General features: G+C 35.8%; 1 protein-coding gene across 1 annotated transcript in view; it reads left to right on the top strand.

Moving 5' to 3' along the window:
* LOC104396845 (15 kDa selenoprotein) overlaps nt 1-17599 on the top strand; it is a 27885-nt gene extending 10286 nt beyond the window's left edge. The window contains 3 exon segments of the mRNA XM_010006742.1: nt 1957-2020; nt 14307-14356; nt 16604-17599. Coding sequence (XP_010005044.1) covers nt 1957-2020; nt 14307-14356; nt 16604-16735 — 246 coding nt within the window. The 3' untranslated portion in view covers nt 16736-17599.
* The last annotated feature ends 699 nt before the right edge of the window (nt 17600-18298 follow it).

The following is an 18298-nucleotide window of genomic DNA, read 5'->3' as shown; positions in this document are numbered from 1 at the left end:
TTCACCATGAGTGATTGTGGCAACATCATCATATCTGTTTATATGTGAAGCACTGCTGGAATTTTGTCTTGCAGAAATTACTTCAATTCCCTTCCTAATAACAGGTGAAATTTTTTCTTTCACTTAAGTTAAGGTTCCATGGTTTTAATTGCTGGACAATTATTTTTTTTATTTATATATATATATATTTAACACTACTCTTTTGTGAATAGCGTTTTATTCTGTTATTATAAGCCCTTTCCTTCATCGTTAAAGCAGACATGACTGATAGTCGTGTTTTCCTCCTCTCAAACAAATGAAGAGCCATCTTCATTTCATCAGTGTGAACAATTAGAGATGCTTGCAAAAAGCTTTTGAATGAAATTTAACTCAAGTCAATGCCTTGTAAAAGATGAGGAAAGACTTCAGATTTTGTCACAGTAGCCTTAGAAACCATACTATTTTTATAGATGCAGACATGACTCAGCCTGGAAATCATAACAGCACTTGTTTTGGATGTTAAAATGGACTCTAGCATAGTTCAGAGTCTTTATTTCACTGGTTGTAGTACTGAACTCACTTTCATGAGCATTCAAACAAGTGAAGCATTATTTTAAAATTAACTAAGTTATGAGTTCAGCATTGTGTCATGAACTGACTCATCATGTTTGTATGCCTCTTCACTGAGAGATACATGTGATTCTTAGTAATACTTGAACACAGTAAATGCCTTCACAGGAAAGTTTGGAGGACATGGGCTCTGGACATGATGGGATGGTGGCAGCAGGAGATATTAACAAGTATGCTTTTGTTGTGGGCTAAGTGATGCAAATAAACCTGTGTTTCTGGCAAAAGACACCTTTGTTTAGACTTATAAATGAAGCCAATTGATTTTTCTTTTTTTCTTGTTTAGCCATCTAGAGAGCAGCTGTTTGTACCAGCATGAATCTGAACTTTTTTGTACCAGCACAGTTGGACTTCAGTTGCAGCCTTTATAAGCTCAAAATATAGACATCGATGATTGAGCTGTTTTCTTTGTTAAACTGTCTTTCTATCAGATATTGGCTAGGAGTTACAAACTGGGAGTAGTTTGTAGTTACAAGATGTCTTGCGTATTTTAGATCTTGTTCCATAGAAATCCTCGTTTGAAAATAAGAAGTAAACTGTAAGAAACATTTGCAGTAATGAGAATTGCAAAATCCTCGTTTTACCATTGTCCTAAACTTGGATGTGCGTAGTTCTTTATACACGTATATAAAATAATCAGTTAACTAGATAGAAAAAGGCTATTTATTCCTTTGTCTACATCTTTATACTAACTTCTTGATAGAAAAATGTATATAACTGTCAGTGTCAGGGAACCAGTATAAATGTTTGGTGTCTTAGTGAGTGTGCAAAATAATATCTAAATATAGGGTTGCTGATAGAGTTGTTGAATGTTGTTTTCCTGTTACTAGTCCATAGTTCCTATTGTAGCACATCCAGTTGTTTTTGTTTTTTAAAAAAAGCAGCTTTGCTTCCAGCAGCAGTATATCAAATTATCTTATTTTTCCTGTTTTTCCATTTTTGATATATGAATGGAAATTAGGATGTATCTTGAGTGAACAGGCAGTTATCACATAAATCAGAGACAGGTCTGGAATTGTGATTCTATTTAGTATCTTACTTGTCTTTAGTTACCATCAAGATAATAGCATATTGTCATAGAATCATCAAGATTGGAAAAGACTTCCAAGATCATAAAATCCAACCATCTGCTCAACAACCGCTAACCACTATCTCCTGAAACACCATGTCCACCCATTTTTTAACACCTCCAGGGACGGTGCCTCCACCACCTCCTTGGGCAGCCTGTTCCAACGCCTCACTGAAGAAAATGTCTCCTCAAAAAAAACCAGTTCAGCAGATAATATACCATAAGTAAACTAGTAATTTAAATTTTTTTATGTCATTAACTGCATCTGTTTATTATTACAGCTTTATGCAGGAGCTGTCCTAGAGGTATGTGGATGAAAATTGGGGAGGTTCCCTCAAGTCCAGGGTAAGTAAAGCCATTTCAGTTCTTTCAAATATTAAATACTGTCACAGCACAGTGACACAATATGCTTTTAACAACTACTACAAGTAGTCATATATTTCGTGTATTATATCAGGAAAGTTGCATTTATCTGAGATTCACGGAACTGGTCTCCAGTAATTGATAGATTAAATTATATTGTGCACTTATGAAATTACTTTTGTTTCACAGATCCTGCAGTATAATTGTTTTGTCAGTGGATGATGACAGTCAACTACAGTGTATGGAATACAGTAGTGAAAAGGAAAATTGGTATGTGGTAGGAGAAAGTTGCAGGAAAAACATCTGTGAGAAGTTTAAAACTGGAATTTTATTGTAGGTGGAGGAAGAGTTTAGGTGATAGTAGTACTTTGCTTTCTTATTTTTTTTGTCCTGTAATGAAGATCCTAATACTGTGTTTTGGACATAGAGGAGAAAGAATAATCTAGCCTTAGACATAAAATGGCACAAACAGCACATGTCTGTCTGCCATGTCCAGGATTAATACCTCCCTACTTACAGGATAACTGACAAATACGTTGGGAAAAGAAAGGATTTTAGAATAGGTTAAGATTAACATAAGTTAAACTGCTTTAGACCCACTCCTGCCACATCTAATAACACACAGTTCAGTTCCTTGACTGCAAGACCAGAGCAAACCCATTTTCTCTTCTCACCATGTTAAAATGCCAAACCAAAAATTGTATATATTACTTGTCCTACTACAGGGGCGTAAGGATATTAACTTCATTTCAGAGAATCCATGTTATCTCTATAACCATTCAAATTTAGCAAAGGTAAAAACATTCCCAGGAATGCAGTTTTTCTTCTGGAATTTTCACCATGAGTGATTGTGGCAACATCATCATATCTGTTTATATGTGAAGCACTGCTGGAATTTTGTCTTGCAGAAATTACTTCAATTCCCTTCCTAATAACAGGTGAAATTTTTTCTTTCACTTAAGTTAAGGTTCCATGGTTTTAATTGCTGGACAATTATTTTTTTATTTATATATATATATATTTAACACTACTCTTTTGTGAATAGCGTTTTATTCTGTTATTATAAGCCCTTTCCTTCATCGTTAAAGCAGACATGACTGATAGTCGTGTTTTCCTCCTCTCAAACAAATGAAGAGCCATCTTCATTTCATCAGTGTGAACAATTAGAGATGCTTGCAATTTTTTTTATTTATATATATATATATTTAACACTACTCTTTTGTGAATAGCGTTTTATTCTGTTATTATAAGCCCTTTCCTTCATCGTTAAAGCAGACATGACTGATAGTCGTGTTTTCCTCCTCTCAAACAAATGAAGAGCCATCTTCATTTCATCAGTGTGAACAATTAGAGATGCTTGCAAAAAGCTTTTGAATGAAATTTAACTCAAGTCAATGCCTTGTAAAAGATGAGGAAAGACTTCAGATTTTGTCACAGTAGCCTTAGAAACCATACTATTTTTATAGATGCAGACATGACTCAGCCTGGAAATCATAACAGCACTTGTTTTGGATGTTAAAATGGACTCTAGCATAGTTCAGAGTCTTTATTTCACTGGTTGTAGTACTGAACTCACTTTCATGAGCATTCAAACAAGTGAAGCATTATTTTAAAATTAACTAAGTTATGAGTTCAGCATTGTGTCATGAACTGACTCATCATGTTTGTATGCCTCTTCACTGAGAGATACATGTGATTCTTAGTAATACTTGAACACAGTAAATGCCTTCACAGGAAAGTTTGGAGGACATGGGCTCTGGACATGATGGGATGGTGGCAGCAGGAGATATTAACAAGTATGCTTTTGTTGTGGGCTAAGTGATGCAAATAAACCTGTGTTTCTGGCAAAAGACACCTTTGTTTAGACTTATAAATGAAGCCAATTGATTTTTCTTTTTTTCTTGTTTAGCCATCTAGAGAGCAGCTGTTTGTACCAGCATGAATCTGAACTTTTTTGTACCAGCACAGTTGGACTTCAGTTGCAGCCTTTATAAGCTCAAAATATAGACATCGATGATTGAGCTGTTTTCTTTGTTAAACTGTCTTTCTATCAGATATTGGCTAGGAGTTACAAACTGGGAGTAGTTTGTAGTTACAAGATGTCTTGCGTATTTTAGATCTTGTTCCATAGAAATCCTCGTTTGAAAATAAGAAGTAAACTGTAAGAAACATTTGCAGTAATGAGAATTGCAAAATCCTCGTTTTACCATTGTCCTAAACTTGGATGTGCGTAGTTCTTTATACACGTATATAAAATAATCAGTTAACTAGATAGAAAAAGGCTATTTATTCCTTTGTCTACATCTTTATACTAACTTCTTGATAGAAAAATGTATATAACTGTCAGTGTCAGGGAACCAGTATAAATGTTTGGTGTCTTAGTGAGTGTGCAAAATAATATCTAAATATAGGGTTGCTGATAGAGTTGTTGAATGTTGTTTTCCTGTTACTAGTCCATAGTTCCTATTGTAGCACATCCAGTTGTTTTTGTTTTTTAAAAAAAGCAGCTTTGCTTCCAGCAGCAGTATATCAAATTATCTTATTTTTCCTGTTTTTCCATTTTTGATATATGAATGGAAATTAGGATGTATCTTGAGTGAACAGGCAGTTATCACATAAATCAGAGACAGGTCTGGAATTGTGATTCTATTTAGTATCTTACTTGTCTTTAGTTACCATCAAGATAATAGCATATTGTCATAGAATCATCAAGATTGGAAAAGACTTCCAAGATCATAAAATCCAACCATCTGCTCAACAACCGCTAACCACTATCTCCTGAAACACCATGTCCACCCATTTTTTAACACCTCCAGGGACGGTGCCTCCACCACCTCCTTGGGCAGCCTGTTCCAACGCCTCACTGAAGAAAATGTCTCCTCAAAAAAAAACAGTTCAGCAGATAATATACCATAAGTAAACTAGTAATTTAAATTTTTTTATGTCATTAACTGCATCTGTTTATTATTACAGCTTTATGCAGGAGCTGTCCTAGAGGTATGTGGATGAAAATTGGGGAGGTTCCCTCAAGTCCAGGGTAAGTAAAGCCATTTCAGTTCTTTCAAATATTAAATACTGTCACAGCACAGTGACACAATATGCTTTTAACAACTACTACAAGTAGTCATATATTTCGTGTATTATATCAGGAAAGTTGCATTTATCTGAGATTCACGGAACTGGTCTCCAGTAATTGATAGATTAAATTATATTGTGCACTTATGAAATTACTTTTGTTTCACAGATCCTGCAGTATAATTGTTTTGTCAGTGGATGATGACAGTCAACTACAGTGTATGGAATACAGTAGTGAAAAGGAAAATTGGTATGTGGTAGGAGAAAGTTGCAGGAAAAACATCTGTGAGAAGTTTAAAACTGGAATTTTATTGTAGGTGGAGGAAGAGTTTAGGTGATAGTAGTACTTTGCTTTCTTATTTTTTTTGTCCTGTAATGAAGATCCTAATACTGTGTTTTGGACATAGAGGAGAAAGAATAATCTAGCCTTAGACATAAAATGGCACAAACAGCACATGTCTGTCTGCCATGTCCAGGATTAATACCTCCCTACTTACAGGATAACTGACAAATACGTTGGGAAAAGAAAGGATTTTAGAATAGGTTAAGATTAACATAAGTTAAACTGCTTTAGACCCACTCCTGCCACATCTAATAACACACAGTTCAGTTCCTTGACTGCAAGACCAGAGCAAACCCATTTTCTCTTCTCACCATGTTAAAATGCCAAACCAAAAATTGTATATATTACTTGTCCTACTACAGGGGCGTAAGGATATTAACTTCATTTCAGAGAATCCATGTTATCTCTATAACCATTCAAATTTAGCAAAGGTAAAAACATTCCCAACTGGTATTGCCCATTCATGCAGCTTCTTTATGGCTGTGAATTTGTAATAGTTAAGTGCTCTTTTGAGCTATAGGTTTGAAGGAAAAGGTCAGCCTGTTAGTCTGACTCCAGCCTACATTATGTCCTCACTTACCTTCATGTGTAGGTCCTAAAAGGGAATTCTAGTATTCTTTTTTCAGTAGATTCTCTGTTTCGACTACCAGTTCTTCCTTGGTACAATGAGAAAAAAAGACTGCCTTTATCTTTTTGCCTTTTTGTCACCAATTTCTGTAGTTACCCGATCTAAAGTTATCTTGACTGAAGGTACTGCTAGGGTATTAGAACAGGTTGGAAGATAGGATACATTTTAAGAGAATATTTAGAAATTCTAAAACCTGGTATGTTCTTCCAGCTGGTATTTGTCCTCACATTAGTATTAACCTCTGATTACTTTAGTTTTAACTTCTACCAGAAACAGTATTTAATGTCTCTATATTAAGACATTAACATTCAAAACGTGTTTTTATTTAAGCTTTTCACTTGGATATTTGCTATGGAAGTTAGGTTTCCTGAAGGTCATGCTGCCTGTTTTTGAACCGTTGTCTTTGTAGGCTTCATTGGACTATGCAACCTGTCATTGACAATGTCTTGTTGAAAGTAACTGTGATTTCTTTCCCATAGCTTCTGCTAGGATTTTGTTGGGTTGTTGTTTTTTTTGCAGAATATACACAAAATGCCACCACTGATTGCAGGATTGTATATGTATTAGAATGTCTTGGATTAGTGTGTCTGTATCTGACAGTGAAGTCTTCACCTTTCATTATGTGTGTAAATTGTTTTGTCAATTGGCTTATGCCCACAGCTTGATTTGTCATGGGTGACTTCTGCATTGTATTTTATTTGGCCAAAGGATGAACAGTGGTTCGATTTTGTTTTGTTCTATAATGAGATTCATATCTTTACATAGTTAGGGATTAAAATCTGTTGAATTAATAAAGGTTTGTTAGAGTTACAAAGTAAAGTAAGTTACACATTGGAAAAACCTGTGCTTTGCTTGTGGTTAGTAAGTGCAATACTCTGTGGTCCTTTATCAAAATTTTTATCAAAATTACTGGTTATATATTTTTTAGCTACAAATAGTTGCTGAATACACCTGTGTGCCTGAAATGTGAGAATCATTACATATGGAATATATAGATACTGGGAAAGCAAAGAAGTGACAAGTGATGAAAAAAATGTAGTTCTCAGCAGGAGGATGAAAAAAACCTCATCATCAGGGTTATCTCAATCTTAAACTGAATGTTAGTCTTTGTAATATCTTGACAAACTACTAAATGGTTTTGTGAGAATAGCCAAGGATGTACATTATGTTTTTCAAATACAGCTTCTTGTAGTAAGTCAGGTAATAGACCACATTTCTGTAAGTCTCTTTAATAAGTTTGGTACTGAAATATTTTTCCTGCTAAGTTTCCCTTAAAAATAAATTGCTCCATCATAAGTGCTGTACTATAAAATAAATTCCTATATTACATATATATTTTCAATTTTTCTGTATAAAACTTTGAAAATGTTTATCATTTAAAAGCACTCCATCAAAGTAGAACACTGAAAACGTAAGTGACAGGATTTGTAGATTAAGCAATATCTTATTATACCAGGTAACAGAAAATGTGTCAGGTTTTGGCTGACATCCATAAAACTAAGGCTCTGAAATAGAATAATAAATTAGCTGGGTCAGTGATTAATCTAGCACATTTGTTTGGAGTTGACTTTTCAGTGGCAGCCATGTTCTGCTGCTGATGAGATAGGAGATCACAGTGTCTAGACTGCTATGTTCTTTCCAGTTTGTTTAACAAAAGCTGAATGAGGCTGGGTTTCTTCACTGAATGCTTCTTTCATATTTCTCTGCATTCTTTTTGTTCATTGATAGAATAACTCTCACCTCCCCCTGTGTGACTCTCTTCCTTAAGAAATGGATATGCTCCCAGCAAATCTGTTACAGAAACAAGGTCCTTAATCCTTGAACTCATGCAATATGCAACTATGTTAGACCCTCTAACTTCAGAGTCAGCAAGCACTCTACTATCTAGCCCAAGTTCTGCAAGTGTGAGGGGGATTCTTTTAGCTATTTGTAATTTGTTGTGGGATTGTATTTTTAGCTAAGATCGCTGCTTTCCTGGTTATTTATAATCTGTAATTCTTAAATATTGGTGAAAGGAAGTTAGAAAGTTATATTAACCTTAAATCTTACATTGATAGGAAAGTTAGTAAAATTCATTAAGGAATGTAGGGGTTTGTAGTGGGAGACATGCATACTTTTACCATAATTTTTTGTAAACATGCCCTATACAAACTAAAACAGTACTTCTCTTCAGATTCAGAAATATCTCTTGCCCTACTGCTTTTACAAAGTAGCCTGTCTGGTTTTTTGTGAAGTTTTTTCCTCAGGCTTGATCAGAGCTCTGTCTTGGATTTGCTTTTGAAAGCATGTGGTGCTTTGTATAAAACCATGAACAGCTGCATTGCAACTTGATTAATGGACTACAAATAGTAGTTATTGATATGCCATATAAATTCTTAAATTTAAATTCTTATCTCAAACTCAGATCCACAAAAGGTAAAGAGCTGTAGACTTTAAAATGTAAATGAGTGCTTGATGTCTGCTGTAGTTCTGTGTTTTCACTAGGCCCTCATGGTATCTTCTGAAGCAGGCTCATGCAGTCTTTAAAACTGCAAAGCATGTGTTTGTCCCCAAACCAAATTACTAAAGAGTCTGAGAAATTAATTAAGAAATTGATGCTTTTGGTTTGCCTGTATTTCCTGTGACTTACACATTCACATTATTAGCTATAGTATTGCCAGTTGTCTTAGCAATGCTTAGGTATTTTTTACATAATTAAATTTTGGGTTTTCCTGTCTTCACAAAATAACACTCTGCTACTCCTCCTTTTGTATGGGTTCCTTTTCTTTTCCATATGTTCAACACTTGATAGTTAGCAATGCCTCAATAAAAACATTATTTGAGTTCATTCCATGTACAAAATGGTGAAGTCCGTGGAATGGTCAAGTCCTTTTTTGCTTTTTTATGTATAAATCTATGACATTTTGCACAAACTTGTTTCTAGTATTTTTTTTTTTTTTACTTTCAAGCTGCTTGTGTCTAAAAGTTCAGGGTCAAGTTAAACAAATTGCCCTTTGTTTTATTGGTTTATGCTAAGTAATACCACATTTGCTTTCTATGTATTGAAATTAACTCAAAAAAACTATTTATAGATAATCTTAGATGTACTTTAATAATCTTGTGTGTTAGCATTAGATCACTTCAGTTATTCCCTATAGCATATTTTGTATACACTTAGTCTTTCTTACTTTGGAGATTTAAAAATAAGTTGTATGTGCTGCATTGAGTTGCACAAAGTACCATGTTACCCATTAGATAAAATGTCTTTTAAAAGATAGTAATCATTCATGTGCCTCCTGCTGCTCTTTCAGTGTGTGAAACCTTTAAATGCATCACAAAAATATTTTAAATATTTCTCTAAAGATAGATCATCCTTTATACTAATTTTGAAACATTCCTTCTGTACTCATAAATGACAATGGAAGCATTCCTTTCTCATGTTGCTCTCAGAGCACTAACAATTCTTTGCCCTGATCACACAATGGGCTTTTTTGGTCTAATACTGAGGAACAGTCACCTCATTAAAAAGTATGCTGCTGCTTTTCAGTGCATAATCAGCATTTTTTCTAAGACTTATCTGTAATATGAAGCTGTGGATTCATACACAGCATCATGAGTTTAAAAGAACCAAAGGGTTCTGTTTGCTAGAAAAATAGCATTGACTGAGAATGGTATGTCCAGTTTAAAAAGTGGGATGAATCCCTGTGGGCATACATTGTCCTCAAAAGTGTTGTAACAGTAAGCAATGGAATAAATCTAAACTAAAAGCACAGCTTTTTTGAATAACAAAAAGATCAGAAGTTTGAACAAGTGGACTTTTCCATTACTGGCAGATACTTAACCACATTAGATTCTTGCCAGAAGATATGCTTTAGCTTACCAGGAGGAAAAATTGTGCAGTAAAAATTTATGGCTGACCTTGTGCTGAAGATTTGACTAGTTCTGACTTGTGCTTTTCTGCCATTAAAATCTGAAGCTGATATAATAGAGACAGTAAGGTTTTTTAATCTCCTCCAGGCCTTCCTGATTTTGAGGCCATTATGATCTTTCTGATTCATGTAGAAACAGACAAGGTTAAAAATGTTTGTCTGTGCACATAGTTGTTTGAAAACTAGTGCAAGATTTTACTGCCATTATATATTGGCTCTCATTCAGATATTAAGAGATAAGTTTGATTTATTTTTTTTTCTCAACATCATTTTTTAATTTTTTTAGTTACAGATCAAGCAGGAGATCTTTGCTCCTAAAGCAGCAACCAAATAAAGTGAATATTCCTGAATGTTAATATCCTTGGTAGTCCGGATCATGCCCTTAATATTTAACAGTAGGTGGTCAGCTCTGCCAAGGAAATTTTGCCTAACATATAGAGCTGCAGCTCTGCATGGAGAGATGGCATCACGTACACTTTGGGCTAGGAAGTTATATTATGATATATCCTACTGTACTTCAGAATAGTGCAGATGTGTTCACGTGTATACACAGACTTGCCATTTAGGCACAAGGGATTCTTAGATTCCTTGATAATCTCCACTTACTACTCCATCTTTTAATTCCAACAGACTGGTTTTCAGACTTTCTGAAAACAAAGAGGCATTATGTATCAAAACAAAGGGACATTATAAAGACAGAAGTGAGTTTTGCCTTTCCACTGTTTTCATAGGCAGAGGCTGCTCTTGGGCCATTAAAAGCACTTTTTTAGTATTTCCTCTCTTTGCAAAACAAGTTTGGTGCTGGGCAGGCTTTTCAAATGCCCATACACAGCTGATTCTCTCTTCTGGCCTTTCAGCTGTAGTAGATTGCATGGCCATCAAGTCTGCTCTGTGGGCTCACCTCAGGGTTGCCTTCAAACGGAAGGCATATGCTTTGGGATTGCACATGTTTTTGAGAGCATAAGGTGGAGTGATTTTCTTAACTTTATATGAAAGGACAGTTGCAAAGCTGGTAGTAGAACAGCTCTGACTTCTAGTCTGGTGTTTAATTCACCGGAACATAGCATGATGGCAGCAAGCTCAGTTCATCTGATGGAAGTCAAAGTGGAAAATGCCTTCCTTGCTTATTCATGGTTGGATTCCATAAATGCTTGTTTGTCTGTGGTGTGTAATTTCTAAAGCTGCTACAGGGAGAGGAAATGGGGAGATAGCTAGGATTTTATTGTTCAACATCAAACTATTAAACAGCGGTGTAAAGATGTGCAAGTAGCCTTCAGAGGCAGGTTCGTAGGAGGCAACAATGTTGATGTCAGGGTATAGAGGGGTAATTGTTGGGGCAGTGCTGAAGGTGGCGCATATGCACCACATGTATGATAAGCAAGCAGCCACATGTCCCAAAACATGCACTGTAGCTGCATCTGACTTCTTAACCTAATCAGTTTGATTCAGAGGCTCTTGTTTGATGAGACAATATGTACTTTTAATGCATTTCAGGATATTAGTTGCTCGCTTTAGCTTCCTAAATTGAGAATATACAAATTAAGTTATTTGTACAGTGTTTTTCTTTGTTGCATTGCAAATTCAAGTGACTAATGCAGAAAGTCACTATGATCAGCATTAGAAATAAATAGGCCATTAACAGAAACCAATTTCATTCCAGATGTCTAATATTTCACAAAAAATGTTCTGTAATGCTTCAGCTTTCAGAAGATTTAGACATTTGACATGCATGTGTAATGGCTACTTTTAAAGCAACAAAATGTAATACTGCCTATAGAATACTTTCTACTTCCACCTAATTCTGTTCCCATTTTATGAGCTTGTTGAGTCCAACACTGCAGCAGAGAACAGCCACTCATGTCCAAATGGGCTTTTCATCTGTCACTCAAGTAACAAATCCTCACACCTGTTACACGCTTAAACTGCTGTAACCTGAGTTAACCCCCAAAGGCTATTCTTTAATACAATGGAGTTCCACAGTTCAGATTTGCTTCTGAAACTTTATCCATTTTACTATGCTTCTACACTTTTTTTCTTCAAGTTTTTTTCTTAAAGTTACCCAGTGTACTGACTGCTTGCTTCTTACAACTTCCTTTTCATATAAATACCTAGAGACTGATTCTGGCTTTAGATTTAAATTGGGGAAAAAAAAAACAAAAAAAAAAAAAAAGGTGGAAAAATTACCCATGAAATAGTTTGACATGCTGTGGACTTAACAAAGAATGAGAAATATCTTTGCCACTTATTTGCATTTTACTGTTGATGACCACCAAGACAACTAACAGGTCACAAGGACATGGGAAACACTGAAGTTGAAAATAATGTCTTTGTGAGGTTAAATCAGAATTGAACTGCAGTATGTGAGCATGTACCGGTTAGTTAGTGCTATTTGAGATTGTACAAGTATAAACTGTACAAGTACAACTTGGGATATGACTTTAGTGTATAGTTCTATAGAAAGAATGAAAAGCCTTACTTTCTTCTTCAGGTGTCTAGTATGTCTGGCAGCTTATTGGGCTGTTGGTATTTTTTCAACTTGTTTATACTATGTAGTGGTTGGTGCAGCAGGCAAGGTGTATGCTTTTGATCTGTGTCACGAGCACAGTGGAAGAGGGAAGAAAATATATACCATTCTGCATATATATACTGAAAAAGTGTTAAGGTAACTGTCTACAGTAGTACAGGGATAGGTGTAAAGGTGTTAGGAGACATGGTTACAATGATGGAGGAAAGCATTACACTTTGCAAGGCGGTATGAAACACTGGTCCTGAGGTTGCACCCCCCTCCATGCACCAGCTGAATATGTTGCCATTTGTAAGAGATTCATTGTTGTCTAACCTTAAAAAACTGCTTTAACGTGCAGCTAGTACCTTTGTAAGAGTCAGTCCATATCAACAGGGTTCATCTTTGGGTGATTCTACTCACATACTATGGGAGTGTCTTGAATCCACTTAGTGGCAGTACAAATACTAAACTCACCCTTTGGTATAACCTGAATCTAAGAAGGAGCAATGAAGATGACACTGTTACCTAAATTTTAAATACTTGTAGAACACAGACATTCATTAGGCCAAAGTGTTCGGAAGTAGGGGGATTATGCTCACACTTTGTCCTGGAATAGTTAATACAGTCTTTGTAAAGTTAAGGCCTGGGTTGTGTTGTAGTCCCTTGCTCTAATAGCTTTATGATTTGCACTTTTAATAGTGCATCACTGAAGAGGGGTTGGCATGAAGAGCAGTAAGCCAGATTCATTGTTGTCTAACCTTAAAAAACTGCTTTAACGTGCAGCTAGTACCTTTGTAAGAGTCAGTCCATATCAACAGGGTTCATCTTTGGGTGATTCTACTCACATACTATGGGAGTGTCTTGAATCCACTTAGTGGCAGTACAAATACTAAACTCACCCTTTGGTATAACCTGAATCTAAGAAGGAGCAATGAAGATGACACTGTTACCTAAATTTTAAATACTTGTAGAACACAGACATTCATTAGGCCAAAGTGTTCGGAAGTAGGGGGATTATGCTCACACTTTGTCCTGGAATAGTTAATACAGTCTTTGTAAAGTTAAGGCCTGGGTTGTGTTGTAGGGAAACAGGGACTATGCTGCTATTAATGCTGGCTTTTTGCTGATTAATACTCCAAGGGACCTCAGACCTGAACTTTCCTCCATGTAGCTGTATGACAGGCCATAGAATTCATCGTAAAGCTGATAACCTTTAGGAATGTCAAGAGGCAATACCAGCTTTCTTTCTTGTTTTCTGTTCTTGTTTTCTTCCTGGTTTTTGACATGTAAGCTCAGCTATCTCTGCAAAACAAGACTGTCCGTCTTGTTTGCAAGAATAACACACACCTCCCCCAGTTCCCCTGTGCCCTTTCACCCGCACTGTTGCAGGTCGTGTGGAACATGTTGATGGGACGTGTCATGTTCAGCCTCCTCACAAAATCTGCTGCAGATTTTGATCCCTCTTAATTCCTCACATTTGCAGATCGCAGCAGCATATGGGACAGTCTGCTGAAGACTGTCAGTTGTGTATGCAGATAAACTGATACTGACAGTTGCACTAGTGTTGGGAGAGAAATCCAAGCAGATATTGAGCTCTTTTGGAATACAAGCAAAAATTGGGTGTTCCTTAGGCATAATAGGTTCAATATTACTGATGTTGTGAGGGTATCAAGAATTTTAACAGTAAAATACCTTCTACAGCATCATTCCAAAAGACATAATTTGAGCTATGCTAGTTTGAATGTAAATTTACCTTCTGCAAGTGGAAAAGAGTTTGATTTTCTTTCTTTCATTTCCCCAAACCATAGCTTTTGTCAGGAGTGATAAGCCAAAACTCTTCAGGGGACTGCAAATCAAGGTGAGTAGTAACCTAACTTTTTTATTTGGGATGTTAGAAAGAATTAAGCTTAGTGGAGGCAGTTACTCGTTTATTACTCAGTAGCTGTTTAGTATCCATTCTTTGTTGTTGCTGAGATTTGGGGGTTTGTTGTTGTTGTTGTTATTTGTTTGTTATTAATGCAAGAAAAAATATCCATAATCCATGGCAAAAGAATGTGATGAATGCTTGCATGCAGTCCTTTCTCTTTGGATGTCAAGTTTATTCTGCCATAGTTTCCTTTTCTCCTGTTCTATTCTTTCATTTTCTGATGGAGCTGCCATTTCCAAACATTTAGTGATTCCTAGATTTTTCTCCTTCTTCTCAGAGTTTCCCTGCTGTGTTCCATGATTCTGTTTTTCTCTGTGGTTTCAAACATCCAGCTTTATAGAAATGCATAAAATCAATGGTGTTTCTTACGACTTTGCATATATGCAAAGTTGCATAAGCTGCACTGCCTTAATCTCAAAACAATTCTTTGATTTCGGGGTCTAGTCTAAGGCTTCATCTTCCTCTTAAAATCCTGTGTGAATTTCCAGTGTACTTCAGAGATATACATCTTGATTCTTACATCTTCTGTTCCCATCTCTATTCAGCAAATGGCACCATCTGGAATCACCTCATAGCTATGCATGGCAGCAATAAGTGATTTGTCTTCTCAGCAGCAGATTCCATCTAAAACAGATTTCCTCTGTCTGTCTCATGCATTCATGTCTCTGTGTCCTCCAGTTTCTTTCTAAAGCTTTCCTTCTGCATGTCTGACTGATTCATTTTTATTTTAAACTCTGTAACTTCATTGAACATCAAAGCAGTCTAGACTACAATTGGTACAAAGCACTACCAGAAAATCAGTGCAAATGGCTCTGATATTTATTTTATAAGACTTTTGGAAAATGGATTAGAGATGCCACTAGCTTCCTTAAGTAAAATCAAGTAGGTTAGCTCAGTAGGGTAAAGTAAAATAATTCTGGGAAAATCTTTCCATAAACTCAAATGTTTAGAGCCTTCTAATACTTTCTAAAGCTTTTATTTGCATTACATATTTTGTGACTTAGTCAGTCTTCAGAAGCATTAAAGTATTATTTACCAGCAAAGCCTAGCAAGCACAGATAACAACACAGCAGGCAAGAATGTGATTACATTCGAAATTGATAGTAGAAATTTGAACTGTTAAAGCAACTGGAGATTTCTGAAATAGTAAAAAAGCTATTGATTATATGAGAAAAATCATTCAGCTGCTTGATTCAATAATCTAATTTCAGTAACTTCACACAGCTGAAGTAGAATATTTGTGCTTATGGCACTGCTTCCCTGCATATGCTTTAGCTTACATAGTAGATATTTCTGACATACACACACATCTCTGCATTTGATCTATTCCTCCACTTTCCTCTTTGACATTAAATGCATGTCAGAAGTCTGAACTGAAGCTGTTTCCTAGCTGTTAAGGCAAGTAACTGTGTTCAGGATCTCAAGATAAATACTTGCTGCTTTTAAATTGATGTGTTTCCATTTCCTGCAAAATGAGGCTTCTTCATCCCTTAGGGTTCCTCCTTTTCTCCCACCCTCATTCCTTAGGACTAGGCAAGAAGGCATCTAATCCAGAGCTGCAAACAACTGGCCAACTGCTGCTAGTGGGGCATGCAACTTACAGCATTTCTCTGTCTTCAGAGCTCCATTATGGTGTCTCCCTCTTAGCAGTTCTTCCTTTGCCTAGACACATGCACACAAACTCTAGCTTTTGAACTCCACTCCTTTGAGTCTGGCAGTAGGAGAAAAAATGTTGGAGAGGAGGTAGCAGCATGGGAGAGAACAAGCTGAAAGACTGATCTCATAAGCTTAATTTGATTTTTATAGATATGTTTTCTTCAAGAAAATTAGAATACATTGGTGTTAAACACTCTAGTAATGAAATTCATAACATCAGAACAAAATTTGTGGCACTGGAATAATTGTAGCATTGAGCATTCTCATGAACAACCAAGCTTGTTTTTTCTTTAAGAATTCTAAATTTTAAGCTTTGGCTTTTTAGGTTGATTTTTTTAGCACAAATTGTATTGCCGAAGTTTGCCCAGAATACTCTGATTTAATTTAGTGCTCCATTTTTAAGTACTCTCTGGATGTTTCACTGTTTTTCGAAATTGCTTTAAATTAATTGTGTGGGTGGGGGAGAGGGAGTGCCAATTTCCCAGGCCAAAGTAATGGAATTTTATTTTTTTTTCCCTGCAGTATGTGCGTGGTTCTGACCCTGTACTAAAGCTACTAGACGACAGTGGGAACATTGCAGAAGAACTGAGCATCCTCAAGTGGAATACAGATAGTGTGGAAGAATTTCTAAGTGAAAAATTACAACGTCTATAAATCATTGCTTTCAGTCCTCTTTCATTTTCATGTTTTCTCATGGTAATCTTCTCAGATGTAGTGTGCTACAACTGAAAAAACATTCCAGCTTCTATATTAATTTTAAATTATCTGTTGTGCTGCACTAAACATCTTGTAATTAGAAGGGGAAGCTTCAGCACACATCTGACAGGCTGACAAACAGAATAGCTTGTCTTAACATATTTCAGCTCTTAATGCATTTATCACTAACAAAATGCTTTGTTTCAAAGTTAATTATGCAAATATCAGTTTATTATAATCAGACCTGTTTTTATAAATGCTCTGAAAACTGAAGAGCTTCAAGTAATTGAAAACGATTACCATGCTTTTTGTCTGCTGCTGTTTGTAAGGAAGTCAGAACCAAATGCAATGTACTATCTCCCAAAGAAACTTGACTGCTAATGCCCTCTTCTTTTTTGTATTTGAACTGTCCTTTTTATAGAAGCATTGTTTATAGTGAGTATCTGGTTGACAGGTTGTGAAGCTGATGGAGGAACTCATGCTCTGGTACTGTGAAACATTTAGTAGGTACACCTTAATGAAGACTACATAGAAAACCTCTGAGGTATATGGAAGTCAGATGTCAGGTGTGCTTTATTTTAAGTGTTTTGCCTCAGAAAACATGAGTCTTGAAAAATCTTTCCTTCTAACTTTCACAATTTTATTGGAAGCCTGTTTATCAAATGAATTTATAAACTGTTCTTTTAAAATATGTATTTTTCTTCTTCAGTTGAAATGTATGTGAACAGGGAATATAGACAGTATGTATGGTAATGAGTCAAATCCATTCTGACTGTCAGATTTTTTCCACTTAGAGTGAATAAATATGATAAGCAAGAATAACGTGTTTTTTTCTTAACTCTAATTAGCAAATAAGTCTTTCCTGTAACTAACTACTCCATACACACCAATTTTTGGTTGGATGGGTGCAATGCTATGTTCTGAATTGGTACTTAGTTTTTCTCTCCATATATCATTTTGTATCTCAAGCCTGTGTCTACAATTTACAGATTTTATTCCCAACTTTTGAGAAAAAAAACAGCTTCAGAGCAGAACCATAAACTTGGGTCTGAGACCACACTAAAGTATCAGAAGTAATACACTAAGGTGATTCTTCAGGCATAGCCTGGTGAGTTTTTATTCCTAAAATACTCTTAGAAGCTCTTAGATGGTACATATAGCTAAGTCACATGATGTGATTCTTGTTCTCTATCACACTCCCATCCTTGTAAAACATGCTGCTTATCTCCCAGATGACTTAGTGTGGGACAGTTGCAATAGTGGTCACCACTGGCTTAGAGAAATATGAACTCTAAACAAAAAAACACAAATCTTTGCAGCTTGTGTTAACTTATCCGAGTCAAACATGGATTTTTCTTGGGACATGTGATGTATTAGCCAGCAGATGAGCTACAACAAAAAAGTATTTTGGTAGTAAAAATGTGCTGCCATCCACTGGTCTTTTAATATACTGACTATACACCATACTTCCCATCCCTATGCTTGCCAGCAAGGGATTTCAGTTTTTGTGTTGATTAATTA

Source organism: Chaetura pelagica, unplaced genomic scaffold (genome assembly GCF_000747805.2).
Source record: "Chaetura pelagica isolate M959 unplaced genomic scaffold, ChaPel_1.0 scaffold69, whole genome shotgun sequence".
In the NCBI taxonomy this organism is placed as follows: Eukaryota; Metazoa; Chordata; class Aves; order Apodiformes; family Apodidae; genus Chaetura; species Chaetura pelagica.
This window is presented reverse-complemented; position numbering and strand designations above follow the sequence as displayed.